The sequence below is a fragment of the Vanessa tameamea genome, chromosome 8 (assembly GCF_037043105.1).
Source record: "Vanessa tameamea isolate UH-Manoa-2023 chromosome 8, ilVanTame1 primary haplotype, whole genome shotgun sequence".
Taxonomy (NCBI): domain Eukaryota; kingdom Metazoa; phylum Arthropoda; class Insecta; order Lepidoptera; family Nymphalidae; genus Vanessa; species Vanessa tameamea.
The window spans coordinates 2924824-2941228 of NC_087316.1; the positions used below are offsets into that span (position 1 = coordinate 2924824).

Here is a 16405-nt window from a genome sequence, read left to right on the forward strand (position 1 = left end):
TATTTTATAAATTTTTAAGTTATTGGAATGACTTTGAAAGCTCCTTGACTTCGCTTTCACAAATAAAAGCGTAGAAATGTCCACAGTAAACGTCATTATATTTTCCATCAGCTATGAATATGGTTCCGCAGTATTCATTTTGTAAAGCATTATTTGGTTCATTGTCAGACCAGTGACTGTAGCCCGCCTCTTCCAAAGTTTCATCTGAAAATATCACATCATTAACATCTGAGTTCTCGAAGTTGATGGCGCATTTACGATGTAAGGGATAGTTGATATGTCTTATGACAGTGTCTATGATCGGCGGTGACCACTTATTATCAGGCTGAACTTTCGCCACCTCTGTATAATAAAATCTATTTTTTTTTTATTTAATTTCTTTAAGATGAGAGAATGTTAATGGCCCCTTGCAGACGGAATCACTCCTAACACTACCAAAAACGCCGTCAACGATGAGATCTAAGATGTTTTCTCTTTTGTATCTTATCACGCTTGATCAATCAACCCATCAACCGGAACACAGCTATATGGAATATTCATGTTCGGTTAGAAAATATTCAAAGTACCTACTAAATTATTTCAATATCACGAATTGTGATTTTGATTGCAGTTCCATAGTATTCGTTTTATTTTATTTTATTATAAATAAGTGTAATACTTTATTGAATAAAGAAATCTAGATATTATAATATTTTTCTAAAATATGTACATACAGTAACGTACTTCTCCGTTTATTTCCTACTCCTACGCCCCATTTTCTCTCATGGAAAAGACTTGAATTGTACTCCCCCGCGCTGCTCCAATGCGAGTATCGTGTCATTTGTCAGAAATTCAACCGTTCAGAGGGATAATTCTACTAAGTTATAACGGTTGTGATTCGTCAAAGATTCTATTTCGATCTATCTTTTATCAATCCTCACAAAAATAAATCTCAGCTTAATCGTAACTGACGGCCACTTCTACAATAAGTACATTTATATTCTAATCTAATTCTAAAATAAGTATTATTTGCATCATTTACGATACTTCGACCGAGCCGCGCCTGGATCGGTGATTTAGTAGAATAGGAAAACGGCTGAAAAAAATTATTATTAGAATTGGCGCCCAGATTCCCTTGCGATATTTTCCTTCACGTTTAAGCACAAGGTGAATTATAAAGCAACTAAATTGATAAAAAACTCGTGATCATCGGTTAAGAAGCGTTTTATATCCACCGAGTCAAGTCAGCTCTCATGCTTCGACTTGTGATGCACTCTAATTAACAAAATACTTAGGTACAAATTTTCTTTCTTATAACACAAGTACCAAAGAGCAAGAAAACATTAAATCGAATACCGTAAACCTCGGTACCGAAAAATTATACGAGTATTACACGTTATTTAATTTAAATACGTAAAATACTTACTGAAAACAGTTTTGAAGACAATCGGAGAACCGTCTATTTTCTTCTGCGCTCTTATGCCAACGAAAAAGAAGAAAGTCGCCTGAGCACCGGGGACACTCGGAGTGGATTTCAAGAAGTTACGAAGAACCTGGCGTTCCATGTCTGAGTTCAGGATGGCCAGGTGAGCTCCTTCGGCACGACATTCATCATACGCCTGGTCCCACGAATACGGTAAACGAGGTATTTTGTAACAGCTGCTAACGTTTGCAAAGTATTGGTAGTCTGAAATAAATATTTATATTTAAAACATGGTAAACCTTTCGTAGAAATATTCGTGATTGTACAAAAAATGTGCCTTATTTTTTTTTTATAAATCGTAAAAGTTTAAAGATTCCTAATTCACATAGGCTCTTATGTACTCTTGTATCGTCATGTATCAATATTACAATGTATGTAAATCTACCACCGGTTCGGATTCAGATACTGCCGGTAGAACCAGCATGAAAGTAGGTAGGTACTTTTTATCTCAAATAACAATGGACACTAAATACTAATGTTAATAATATTTAGATCTGATGTAAAGAATGTTAAGTGTTAATGTTTCAATTAAATCTCAATAGATGGCGCACATCAGATAGCTCATAAGAATTTAATTGGATTTTTTTAACAAATAATAGTGTATTAAATCATATTTGAATTTTTATGCTATTTGCTGTAAAATTCAATTTCAAATTTGCATAAAATTGTCTCAAATAACGATTATTTTTTGCATATCCCAATTTAATTGATTAAGTACAACCGTGTAGCATTTCTTTTTGTTTAAAATCCGTTTAGTTTATAATATTTAGTGTGCATAACGTGGTCTCCTGTCATTGAAGAATCACATACATTTTCTTCTTTTAAGTGTGTCCTTTGTCGGAGATCCTTAATAAATGAATAAAAAATACACTCATCTAATATACTTACTATTATTTTGTTAAAAAAATACGATCTGAACTAATATATTACATATATTTCTCCCCACCGATCTATCCAATATATACAAAGTCGCGAGCGACAACTAGTTAAAATATATTTTAGAATATGTATTTGTGTTAGATGAGACAAATCTAGACAAAACCAAACATACAAATTTTTCTTAAGTTCTTAAGTCACCGGATCTTCTTAAGTCCTGACCTAAGGACTTCATAGTATGTTAATTTAGTTTAGTTTTTAATTTAACTATTAATATAAACCAGTAAGTGTACTTCTACATCGAATAAATTAAAATACCTGTACCAAGTAGCTTCTCAATTTGTTTTTAACTTACCTCGTCCATAGACCATGCATCGGTTATCAAAATATGCTTGATTAGCTTCAACTTTGCAGATGAATGGGAGCGTTCTGTAGCACTCGTACGTCTTGATTTCACCGTCCCTTGTCAGAACATCGCATCCTCTATCGTAACGGACCAAACTCATATCTCTGCTACCAAGATCATCCACTAAAATAATAGTAAAAATATAACGATGTTGTTTTTATTTACGTAACAATTATTTACATAAAGGCTTAAACCATTTACTTTTCTGTAATAACATATATTATTATAGATGCGAAACAGCATAGTTAACCACGTTACTCTGTGTTAGGAATAAAACTTCTCCCTTTGAGCAGGTTTGGACTTGGATGCCAGTTAGTGGATACACATGCTACAGAATTTCCTTTGAAAAAGCTTACTGGCTCACGGCATTTTTTAAATTCTATTATATTAAATTTGAATCTGGTAAATCGGTCACAGCTATTTATTGATAAAAAAAAACCTTATTTTTAATAATAATAATCCAAAATCCAAATACAATAAACCACTCATCCCGGCACTGCAAGGTTTTATAAAATATTCGTATCCAAAGACAAACAAAAAAAAATATTCTTTTATTAGATCTAGAACTTTACAACGTACGCAGAACAAGTCATCAAAGTTTCATCACAATCGGACCAACATAACAATTTTTTTTTTCATTAAAAAGATGAAGTGTTGCTGGTCGTTCCCCATCGTTGAGTGCTTTTGGTCAGCGGATAAAGGTATGTGTACCAGAGTTTTACGTGAAACACAGTGTCTAATAGACTTTATTTTTCATAGCCGAGCAGGAAGTTAATTATAGGCACAAATTAACACGAGAAAACTGAATGCCGATTGCCTGACTGAAGAAATGTGTATCCACAATACGTAAACAATATTTTACTCTAAAATAAATACTAACAATTAATTAACGGTTGTTCCTCCGCCGATTCATGAGTTTTTCCATCATATCCAATCCAAACAAAGTTTCCCAAATCGGGGTAACCTTTGAACATGCCATGTACTTGAGACACGTCGTTGTCAGAGGTTGGTATCATCACGCTGGCTCCCTCGAGCTGGCAAATGGATTCTGCTCGTGAAAACCAAACACTCTCGATGTGGAACTTATAAAATGCATCAGTTTTCCGGTTGTACACATAATCCGTCCGAAACTGTTTTGAATATGTGACAGGAATTTCTGTAATAAGAATTACGTTTAAAGATTTACTGTATTAGAATTTAACAGTTTGGAAAGACGGAGAATCTATAATAAAAGTCATCCTTCCCCTGATGCTGATTGCACTGCGACCATTCTCAAAGCAGCATTTACATAGTACAAACGTGTATGCAAATACTGGTGCACTCTCTATTTTCTCACTACCAAAAATTCGACACGATCGAAAATTCTAGAACGCAGGATCGAAGGACCAGCGGTTTTTCACGCGTACGTATCTCGGTAGTGTGAACGCTGTCAACATCTTAATTATCTATCTACTATTGAGAATTTTTCGGGGCTTAAACCCAGGATCCACTTGACGAACGAGGCAGTTAATATTATAACTAATATGCTTTATATTTAAACTAACATTGACTCCTAGGATGCGTTCTCGTCGGATATGACACAAGCTGATAATTTTTTTTTTAATACTTGTAGTAAGCTGATAATTATTTGTAACTGCAAAATTTTCGACTTACTTACCTTTCATTTAAGACATTGAGTTTATCAGCTTAAAATAAGAACTATGGTAATGTGTTTTAAATTAAATTTACTTTAATGTATCGCACTTAACATTCTCAGAATATAATTTATAGATGATATCATAAATAATCATGACCTATGTCACAAGTTCATTGATGATCTTGAATTAGTATCATATATGTTAATTTTTATGCTTGGAATATTTAAGTAAAGATTTTGTAAAGGAAGACAAAATTTTATAAAAAAAATATTTAAATCTTTATATATTCCAATGTTGGGCTATCCTCCTCTCTTTTTTGAAATGGGTTTGGAGTACATCACGCTGCTTTAATACGTATCGGTTCATGATGGCACATAATATAACTGATGACAAAAAAAATATTGAATAAATAATGATCTATATATTTGTGTGTAAATATAGTGAAAAGGTATATCTTACCAATTATAAACGTAAGTAGAAAAATATATAAACACTTCTGAACACAAGACATCTTGAATTAAATAACGTCTGATCCCATCTATATAATTGGACATACTAAGGTATCTGTCTGATAAGTTTATTATTTTAGTTTACAGACGAGATAATTTGAGTGAATAATGAGTAAACGAGTTTTGTGTAATTATGTAAACAAGGAGAGAATAACAAATTTAATGTTATTACTCAAACAATTTCTAGGAATATTTTGACGTTTTTTTATTTATCGTTTTTTAAATTTAACAAAACAAAATTATTAAAAGTTAACTATTCTTGTTTTAAAGTTTGAACGCGTTTTTTTATATCTGTGTGTATGTGTGCGTGGATGTAGGTGTACTTGAACTAACATAAGTTATTAGTAAACAAAACAAATGTAGGTACATATGAATGTAAAACACAAGAGTGTTTATGATATAAAATTGTTGGTAAGAGCAATCAAATGTGACTTAATTATAGCGTGGACAAATTTCACACATGGTTCATATTTTAAAATTTCTTTAAAAAAGTATCGATCTGGAGTCAGAACGCTTTAGTATTATTTTAGACGTAAAGTCAACGAAACACAAAAAATAGTAAAGTCAATACTTTAGGTCAAAGTTTATTTTAGATATTTTGTATTATGCATTTATTTAAAACCTAGCCCAGGATAGGAAAATACAATGTTGTCTTTGAGATGAATTTATTTATTCAATCTTTAATGTGCACCTCCAGAAAACATTCCAGAAGATGCTTAGAATTACATAATAAGTACATAATGATTTATGAATTATTAGCCTTTTCTTTCAAATAACCCTACCGAAGATGATACTTTAAAATAGAAACCGGGTAGGTGATACAACAATATAATAAAAACGAATAAATTTTCTTGTTTTCCAGTCTGTCCTTTATTATTAGGTAGGCATACTGGCGAATGGGCCATGATGGTAAGTAGTCACCATCGCCTATAGTTAAGTATATCAAGTTATCTGACTTATTTAACTGCTCGTAATTATTATAACAGTTCTCCGACACAGGCCCTACTCATTCATAGCCTCCTGGCGCATTGTCAAATATTATAGATAATTCTACTGTAAAAAAAAACAATTTAATACAGACATAGACAATTATACTCCTTTTTTATTATTTGACATATTCTTGTCAAAAATGTAAGAAAAAAAGTAGGGTACACACTTATATAAAAACCTCGCAGACTCGACTTACTACCCTAGGAGAGTTTATTGCGCAAACTTCGGGCACGATTGGTCGGACGGATTGCGTATCTCTAAATCTGACTAGACTTGTCTTATTGCAATGACAATGTTGTAGTCGTGTTTGTCATCTTATGCGTATACACTTGAGTTAAGGGTGCGTCTTTCATTGCACAGAGACAAAATGTGAAACTCTTCAATGAATGCATAGTACACAAATAGTTAATATGTCAAGTGTATCTTTAAATAAACATTATTAGAATATAAATAGGATAGGATAATAAATAAAACATCAGAAATATATTTATGCAATAGTTTTATTGTTACAGTGTCGAGCCCGGATGTTACAGCTCTACGCCGGGGCCCGCTACACTACCGACTACACAGATAACTACAAACTGTCTTCCATTCTATCATATTTAGTTCAGTTTATTGCGCGTACACGACACAAATCTTTACATATTTATACATACTAACACTATTCCATTGTATAAAAACAAGCGTACATATTGATTAGGAACATAACTGTCACTTTGACATTAGTGTCTATGGTTGTATTTATTATCTGCATTTTGCATTTGTCAATATCAATCGAGAAGTTTCCAAGAAATGTGTACGCTTCTTAGAACAAGACCTGTTTAGAATTATCTCAAACGAACATCAAGGCGGATAGCAATAAACTGAGCTGAACATATATCAGAACAACGATAAGTCTAAACATTTACACTTCATCTATTCTATGTTAACTTACGTTAATTCTAATAATTAAACGTTAACCGATAAACGTCTACATACGGTCGGTATACATTACAAAATTATAAACTGCTGAGAGACAGGTTGCATATTATCCGTGTTGCCGTGGACACGACGCTACAAAATCATTACATTAGTTTTGGCAGTTTGCAACAATGGTAAAATGCAACTAACTTCGTACACGACAGAAACACGTATCAAATATATTTACAAAGTCCAGTTTCTGTTTTTTTTTATTTTATTTTATTTTATTTTTAATAATTCAAATAAACCCCAATACCTAACGAGTCCATCGTGACACAAATAAACTAAAACTATGATACACGTAAACGTCGATAAGAATCGTTATCGCAAAGCAAACATTCCTAATACACGAGGTATTACTGAGTGAACATGTTTTGGGCATTATATTAATCGATACAGCTATCCGATAGTATTTCTAAATTACGTTTACCTTAATCACGACTATCAGTGCACAAAATACCTACTATTTACATTACTGGTAAGTAAAATTAAAACGAATCGTGTGTCTTACGATCGAGCAATTCTTTTGTATTTTTTTTTTTAATTATTTTCATTATAAGTAAACAGACGAATAATTGATTAGAGAACACAAATAAGGGCAGATGCTTAATTAATACGAAATTAAAAATCTTATCGCGTTTCTAATATTTACAGGACAAAAGAGCGTAAAAGAGACGCACCTCTCGGATGCGTCAGTGCATCAGCGTTGACGTTAAAAAGGAACAGAAATGCGTGACGCCTTAAGAACTAAAAACCGTTTTCTCAAACGATCTTGTTAGAACTTAAAATATACGAGATCTCTGAAAGTCTGGAAACGAAAAACGCATATTACATAAAATGAGATGCAGGAGACCAAGTAAAGCCGATCGACGCTAAATATTTACATTGGACAATCGGAAATTGAACAACTAACATTTTAATATTTACTCGCACTTGATTCAATCGCCTATTCTGTACGTATCGTGTATGAATTACGACGTCATCGACTCTCGTTTTGTAAACAGTCAAATGTAGGAGCGATCGGAAAGCGTATAATAATAAAGATACAATTGTCTATACAAGTCACACTGACTGCGGGAGGTGTGATTGAGTCAAATAACTACACCTAACGGATCACAGTGACAGTTTTCTGAGTTAAGGCAAGGTGGGTCCGTAGCGGTCTGAACGCACGGCATGTAAGTACAAGCACTATGAATGATCTGAAAAATACTAGACGGCAAACTAAAATCATGATAAATTCGAAATCACGGTGTACAAAAATATATCATCGAGATTAGTAGATGTTCGACACCAGAGTTCAGAGAGGGTGGAGTTTCGTTTAGAACTGAATATGAGCAAAGCAAATGTGTGTTGACTTCTCAGTTTTCAATTTACTTTCCGAATAGTAGACGATCGGAATATTTCATTCACAATGTATTAGGGAATTCTTGAAAATGAATTTTATACCAGTTCCATTAAAGGTATTGCCATAATGTTCCATATTCAAATTGCCGCCAAAAAATAGTATGTTCCAAAAAGTTCTTATATAAAGTGATAAATTTTCACTATTGAATATAATATTAAAAATAATAGTCTAGTAAATAGTACATATGTTTGAATCGATCATATCATAGTACGTGTACTTATCAGTGAACGCAGACACGCTTCCTTTTGTACCATCAATCGAATTTGATTGTACCGTTACATGCGATATCTCGGATTTGATTAAACCGATCCTTATGTTCAATACTATAAGGTTCCTTTTCCCTTGTAACGGTACACCAAACTCGCCAACCTAATCGTGCGGGATATTACAAGGGCTCAATCGATATAAGAGCCTAACTAACACTACTCATTTATTTACATATTTTTATTAATTTTTTTTTAATTATATTTTATATAGCTTTGAACTAGTTTTAAGGCTACGTCTCTTGACATGCACACAGTTTCCCCTATGCTATATTATGTTAGCAGCGTGATGCAGAACGTATACTAAATTAAACACAAATGGAAACATCGATATCGATAAACGAAAATATCGTATCTCGACACTCGTGTCACGCACACTAACACACAGTTACATGTAATACGTCTAATACACTATAAATGCTTGAATTCAATATGTATCAGTTAAAGTTACATCACTATACAATAATATAAACTACGGCGCAGATAGTAACATACTTTTTCCTCACTATTTCCTTGTGTTTCGGGTATTTTTTAATAAATTCTAATCTAACCTAACTACGTAAAAATGTTCAGTCAATGTTACATACAATGGTGTATAGAGTAAGCTTATTATAAAAGTAAAGCTCCGTACAGACTGCGGTCTGTCGAGATTCCAGAATTGGCACGAGACTGCGATCTAAGTTAAGTACGAAGCCGAAATCTGTACGAGGCTTCAAATAGACAAAGAACACAAAAAAAAAAAAAACATATTAAATTGATCGATAAAATTAATGCAATACCGCTATATTATATTGCAACGTTTATTGCTTGCAATGTCCATACAGTCAGGCACACACACGCGTATACTACATAGAATCGCAAATATAAGGAATCGGTCACACCTGAGCGGACAAGCGACAGTATGTTCCATTTGGCTTCGTTTATATCTTAGGTCGCTATTCTTTGCAAATTTCGACCGTAGCGTTACTGCTTCCAAAGAATTACACTTAAGCTCCGCTTGGTCGTTTAGATGTGACAAATCCTCGAATGTATATCTATACCTACCTACATATAAAGCAATCGGTTACATTGAACATCACATCAAGTTTTTTAACAAATCTTTCGCATTACCTTTAACGTTAATCTGCGATTCTTTCGTTGTATCAAATCTGGCTCGCGTTATATTACGATGTTTTATCTCTTAACCTATGTCAACGTTTGTATCATCTATCTCTTTCACGCACAGGGTTATTTTTATATAAGAACAGACAGAGATGGAACATCTGCTAATCTATACATTGTAATATAACATGAGCTAGAATTCCATCGTTTCCTTTGCTATAATTATCTTCCCAAGCCGGTACAACTTAAGGCTATATTCACAAACTAACCGTAGCCTTAACCTAACCTAAGAATCGAAACAGTACACATTAAAATTGGTAGCTATTTTTATACGTTTCAAGTTATTCAAATCGCACATTTTCGTACAATAATTATAATTTTTCCTCATTTAAGTTAATGCCAATTAATAATCATTCTTCTTCGAAGTTTTTGTTAAGAGTTTTGCTATAACATTAAGTGCTGTGTACATTAGTTTAGACGAAGTAAATTAAACATATGCACATAGCTTTATCATTTGATATCAGGAGTGATCTAATGTTGATTGTGATTTTTATTAAACACATTTAATCAATTGTTTGAAATTATATTAATATTATCCATCCCGTTTTTATGGTCACCGCGTGTTTTCAAAGATCTAAGAATCTTGCGATCGGACACATATAGAATCAAACTAGTAATTGGCGTATTTGTAAACATTAACCACATTGGCCATATATACGTATATCTAACATATTATTATAAAGCTGGAAGTATGTATGATTTGACGGGATGACGATTAGTCAGTTTTCAATTATTATTTCCAAGATTGTAAGTAATACAAGGCCAAGCTAGGATCTTTAAGTGAAAAGAAGTAACCATAAATCTCATTGATAGTGAAACTATCGAATCAGAGATATATGATCCAAATTTAAACGCGAGGCCCAGCCATTAACGTCCGCTGAGAAAATACCTTCCTGCCGTCCGTCAGTTATCAATAAACAGTTGACATAATCTTGTAACATTGTAGTATAGATTAAAAAAATATATTGTTGTCTTATTTAATTTGAATTAACTATAGCGTCAAATCAGAAAAAATATTTTAATTTGACATGTTTATACGATTTGTATACATATATTTTTATTTTAAATTGTTCTCCACTCCAAAGTTACAACGTCCAATCGAAAACGGATTCAAACTCATTGTCATAGTGGACAGTGAATTCTTATAACCCCCATATGTTTTCATTTTGGAAACCTTTTACTATTTCAATTTTGACCATGGTAATGTAGAAGTTTTAGTTAAAATTATATCACATCTCACTAATGAATATAGGTCTTAAATCGATTATAATCGTCGATCAAAATTAACGGAACCTAAGAATGTATTTCAATTTATGCGGTTCAAATATTGCAGGGCGACTTATTCGCCGATCGAATATCGAATGAATCGTGATATTACGATTATGACTCGTCACTTGGATTTATATCGTCAAATCGAGTTGAGATACCTCAGCGAGATCTCTGTTAAAGTTCGATTGTCGATTCGAATTGGAAAAACAATACAATCATAATAATGCTTACTTTTTGTATTTTCCTCTTGACTAAATATGTAGTCATGCGGACATATATTGCTCGATTTCGTTATAGTAATCGTTTTGAAAGGTGAATCGACTATCAAACTGTCGATATCTGTCGATGTCAAATAATCGATTAATCGAGATAAGTATTAAGCAAGTCGTAATGTTCGTCCAGTGACGCACTTAATGCGAATAATATAATTCACATGAAATATACATCGTCTATTGTAAAGCTATGGTCACACCGAGCGAAACATGACAATAATATGTCACACGCACATCAAGATGCTACGTTCATCCTTTCAAATATCTAAAGTGAGCCTCAACCAGTATTTTCTTCAAATTAAAGACGATTATTATCGATTTACTGATACACATACGTATATGAAATGCGTTAACAGAAAGCATTGTTACAATGTATTAATAAACTTTATAAGCAAGATGTTTCTACCTCCATTTTAATGAGTACAATAATCATCATACCACAGCACTTGGTCTGCACTGGTACCTTGAAATCAGAAGCGACCTTAAACAAATAGCTACATCGGGCATGGAATATTGAGCGCTACGTGCTAGAATATAACGTCGGTTATCGCGTGTCGTTGTATACGGCGCGTCGCTTGTCGAAGCCGCGCTTGGACTCGCGTCATTCCCACTGGTGCGGCGACGGCGGCAGCTCCGAGGGGTGCGCGACGGTCGAGCTGAAAGGTATGCGCGGTTAGACGTCGTCCTGCGTGCGACACCGACACCCACGCCACGAGATCTGTGCTGGACTTCGTACGTCGTTACGGAAATCGATTTTTATCATGCAAACCCCAATTTTGAGCATTCAAAATGTGTATCATATTCGTTTCAATCCAACACAGAACTTATATTTGACCATGCATGAATCGAAAGATATCTGAATTTAAAATTTTCGTCTATGATAATAAAAGACTTATCAGCAAAACTGCATCACAAATCAAACTACATTTTTAACTACTTTTATGAAGTGTAAACACAATATCACCACAACCGAGTGCTTGGCACTGTTCTCACTGACTACGCATGCACTAAATACCAGGATAAAGGATATAAACTGAAACTGTTTGCGAATTTCAAACGTAAACGTTTAACGATAAGGTGCAATATTGAAAAGCCATACATAGTTTCGTAGGATAGGTATAATGTCTTCGAAAACAGTTTCAATTGTAAACAATCTGCAGATATAATTAGATATTTTCTCCCATATCTGATATTTGCATTCAACCCTTAGTATTTGGAACTGTTTCGTTGCGCGATTCGAACTTTTTTCTTTTCCTATTTTTCGTACCCACATTGCTAACAACCATTATATATTTAATAAATCTTTTGTCTGATGAAGTCTCGCATTTTATTCTGTGACTACGATTCTTTTTTTCAATTTTTTTGTACATTCAATGCAAAGATTATTAATGACTTAGTTTGAATGTTTTTGAAAATTTATGACTTATATAAATAGTGATATAACGTTGAAAGAATGTGGGCATCCGAATCGTTATAGAAGATGCATAATCGCAAACGATCGTATCGTGAAGTCGTATTCCTCATGCATTGCAACCGAACCGGTGCGGAGCGGAGACTATCCAACGATCAACCCTTTTGAAATTACGAACGACGTCCGTTCGCGAAGGCAACACTCGTTACAATTTTAAAATTGATCGCTAATCTACCCCAAATTTTTGAATTCCGAAGAGGTATTTTTTTTAAAGTTGGGTAGATAAATTATTCGAGAACATAAAAGTGCCTTGTCGAACGGCGTTCGCGTACACATATAGATGGACAACACAAGGGCGTGCGGGCGCTTACTGGGGGGGCGCGCTAGGCAGCGCACAGAAATATCACGGGCGACAACAGCAGAATTTTTGCCGCAGTCTTGAAAGGGGAACAAACTTTTGCTTTCGAACTGGCTCTACGGCTGCCGCGAACACAGAAAAAAAAGCAAAACGTTATTACGTCTACTCTCTCGTCTAATACAAACGCGAACCACCATTTCAAGAGGGTTGATGTCGCTTGAACTGCGGTGGTGGAGAACTATCGCTCGGAAGCGGATCAAAGAAAATAGATGAAAAAAAATTAAAACCCATGCACAAATCGGGCTTGCAAAATCGGCCCGAAGGCGCGTCGTGTTAAAATACAAAAGGTAAATAAGGTATTTTTACCTACGCTGCAAAACAACTACGGAAGGCGGTTTCGGAAAGGGGGAAAGAGAGGGGGAGGATCTCGACATAGGCTTACTTTTGCGACCACCATGTATAGTATTTTTTTCGGTACTAAATAGGGATTACGATGCGGTCAAACACGCACATATTACGAGAACACAAGGCTCTAATGTGCCACACATAGTTGTGATGATCATTTGCTTTAGTCTATTTTATTATCGTTAACAAGACGTGCAGACAACTTTTATTTAACTTTAACAACAAAACGAAACAATATATACAATACTTACTATCTGGAATCATATATTATTTAACAATCAAAACTTTTACAAAACCATTACAAAAGTACATACAATTATTGGGTCACATAAAACAATTCGCCTTAAGTAATGACTGAGGCTGTGTTGTCCACACGTCACCATTTAAATAGCGTGGCCGAATATGGGTGCGGGGTGGTCGCTATATAGCTCAGCGTATGGTGCCGCCCGACTGTGGCCGAACGTCAACATTTTTTCATCATATCGAACAAAGACATATAGCCTTAACACTAATTCTTATCTACATTTGGTATATAAGTTCGACGTTGATATTTATGAGTGAAACGTTGTCTGTCGGCCATAGTCCAGGGGGCAATAGGTTATATCGCAAAGAAATCACCTAGTGTCGGTTGGTTGCGGTGGGTTGCGGGCGGCGCCTTACCTTGCGAAGCTCTTGAACGCCGCAGACTGCGGGTTGATGCAGAGCGGAACCCGCGAGGTTTGAAGTTGTTCAGCTATGAACTTGTGGATCTCTTCTGCGGATTTAAGTAGTAATGAAATTAGTATTTTTTTAGTATCTTAATTTCTACTAGACTTTATTTTATTTATAATGTTCTTTATAAAAATATAAAAAGGCATTTTAATGTAACTTTGCGCCAAATTTTAAGAAAAGGCTTCATCGTAAAAGTTAGAATTTTTTTATGTTTGAAAAAATATATGTTAAATTCATTAGGACGAATCCGATTTGGCAGAGGTGATTTTACCTTACTTGGAAAAAATGGCGTTTCTTGGTTGGATTTTAATCCAGAACATTCGTTACAACGGCGAATTCTATACACTAGACACTTGCAATTGATAAAATGTTTCCAAAAATCCTTGAACGTTACCTTTAACCTGATGAACCGAAGTAAGTTTCCTCTCCCAGCCGTCGTGGAAGGCGTGGGGCGCGACGGGCTCCAGGTCCGGCGAGTAGTGTCGCGCTGCGGGGGGCGCGCTGTAGCAACATTTACACATGCACGAATGGTAACGCAGGCGACCTTCCTCCAGGTACGGGTGGGCGAGGGCATCCACGACAGATATACGTTTGGCCGGATCAAAGACCAGCATCTGGAATTCAGAATGGTATTTATTATTACTTTCGGTATCAAGTCAAATTTTATTCAGACTACAGAAGTGTTATTTATTGATTTTATCTAACACAAGGTTCAGAGAGAAATGCCCCAAAAAATCTGAGAATACGGCGATAGAAATTTAGGGGTTTTTTATGTTAAGATGGTATAGCCGTGTAATTAATTTCATATTGAGTATTAAGTCTAGTTTTTCTTGCGAAAACTTGGAAAAAAATGGTAAGCATTCTTTTGAATATTAAGAATCTATCAAAAAGTGGCCTCCTTTCTTATCTGACGTGTTACAGTAATTATATTTAAGTATTATTAATTTTTTCTTTCTTCGCAGTTTCGTTTCGGAACCGGATCTAGTTTTTTTCGTTATTATTATTACCTAAGTGCTTAAGCTTCTACATTGAATAAATGAATTAAAATTTACAATAGCATTGATCAACCAAATGATAAAGTTGATAAATGGAGTCTGAATAGGAAATCTTACCGAATGTCACATAAAAGATTCGCAATTAAAGTAAGAACCGATTTAATAACCTGCGATAAAATAGCTCTTTGTCTGACTAAATTAATATTTCTACACTGTACGTTCGAGGAGGAAAATTATTTTTATACAATTCTATACTAAAAAACATTATTAAAGTTTGAAATTGACAGTAAGACAACGTAAAACGTGTCCGATTTCAAAACGTGCGCTTGTCGCGTACACTGAGTCGCGTGTTTTGATATACACATGAACAATGGAACAGGTACGAATGTCTGCTGTATCACGTTTTAGAATTTATATTATATTTCGAGAACAATCTATCATGTGCGATAGTAGCACGTGTACTGGCAATTAATTTTAATAATTGAAATTCACATATGAAAGACCGCAAATACAAATTTTCAAATAAAATTACCCCCATAAGTAATATTATCAAAATTGGCTCAGCAATTAGTAATACAAACGTAACAGACCGGTAGTTATTTTATCTGTTAATAATGTACAGTGCGTTTCGAAAGTTTAATGGTATTTGCATCTAGCCTACTCGCTCTTGCGTTGAATTTAACTTATATCGAAATACTTATAAATTCTCATTTATTGTAAAAGACTTGCAAATACACTGCACAAACATAAAACTCACACTCTAATATCACTAAAAGTTTGGTGGCACCTAAAACGGGAGTAAGTAAACTCACCTGTGCCAACAAGTGCACCGCTTCGTGCGTGGCTTGCACGGAGAGCGTGTAGAGAGCGGCGAGCGCGGGTGGTCGCGGCGCGCGGCGCAGCATGTGCGCACGCGCGCCCGCGCACGCGTATCGCATGTCCTCCAGCGACGGAGTGCCTAGCAGCTCGGTTATTAGCTCCAGCTGAAATAACGTGATACTCCTATGAGATGATGAAGATGTTTTATAAATTGTTGTTATAACTCCGAGATTTGATTTTCGAGAAAAAGATTTGAAGAAAGAAAAAAATGTTAGGAATTGGTTCCTTAGTTCCCTAGAGTAAATGTAGTTACAATATATTCTACTGCTAAGCGAACATTAATGCTTAAAATGATACTCCGGTTGTAGCTGAAAAAAATAAACCAGTATGAATTTATATTTGTACATTACATTACGAATGAGACGTTACTCTTTAGGACTTCTAATTATCACATACTAGACGACAAAACATTGCTTCACTTCTATCCAATGAGAAG

The 16405-nt window shown here is 34.6% G+C and overlaps 2 protein-coding genes across 4 annotated transcripts in view; both read right to left on the reverse strand.

Annotated features, from left to right (window-relative positions):
* On the reverse strand, positions 1 to 4948 carry LOC113396277 (lymphocyte antigen 75). The gene is made up of 5 exons (XM_026634160.2): positions 4841 to 4948; positions 3625 to 3900; positions 2694 to 2867; positions 1406 to 1666; positions 1 to 204 (listed from the first exon to the last, which is right to left on the reverse strand). Exons 1-5 carry the CDS (start codon positions 4890 to 4892, stop codon positions 20 to 22), a joined length of 948 nt encoding a protein of 315 aa, XP_026489945.2. The 5' UTR covers positions 4893 to 4948; the 3' UTR covers positions 1 to 19.
* Positions 4949 to 11239: 6291 nt separating this feature from the next.
* The window catches only part of LOC113396243 (serine/threonine-protein kinase NLK), a 118459-nt gene continuing 113293 nt past the window's right edge, over positions 11240 to 16405 (reverse strand). The window contains exons 7-10 of one of the 3 annotated variants that reach the window (XM_026634116.2): positions 15903 to 16073; positions 14490 to 14709; positions 14045 to 14138; positions 11240 to 11866 (exon numbers count right to left, since the gene is read on the reverse strand). In XM_026634116.2, coding sequence (XP_026489901.2) covers positions 11812 to 11866; positions 14045 to 14138; positions 14490 to 14709; positions 15903 to 16073 — 540 coding nt within the window. In that variant the 3' untranslated portion in view covers positions 11240 to 11811. Of the gene's footprint in view, positions 11867 to 12646; positions 13102 to 14002; positions 14139 to 14489; positions 14710 to 15902; positions 16074 to 16405 lie in introns of those variants that run through there. The other 2 variants (XM_064215471.1, XM_064215470.1) reach the window with 2 other exon arrangements.

Bases quoted from the DNA above. Each gene is read 5' to 3' on its own strand.
- LOC113396277 (XM_026634160.2), bottom strand. From the start codon at position 4,892: ATGTCTTGTGTTCAGAAGTGTTTATATATTTTTCTACTTACGTTTATA. The intron at 3,901-4,840 runs GTAAGATATACC...TTCTTATTACAG, and splicing joins TCTACTTACGTTTATAATTG to AAATTCCTGTCACATATTCA. The intron at 1,667-2,693 runs GTAAGTTAAAAA...TATTTATTTCAG, and splicing joins ATGCATGGTCTATGGACGAG to ACTACCAATACTTTGCAAAC.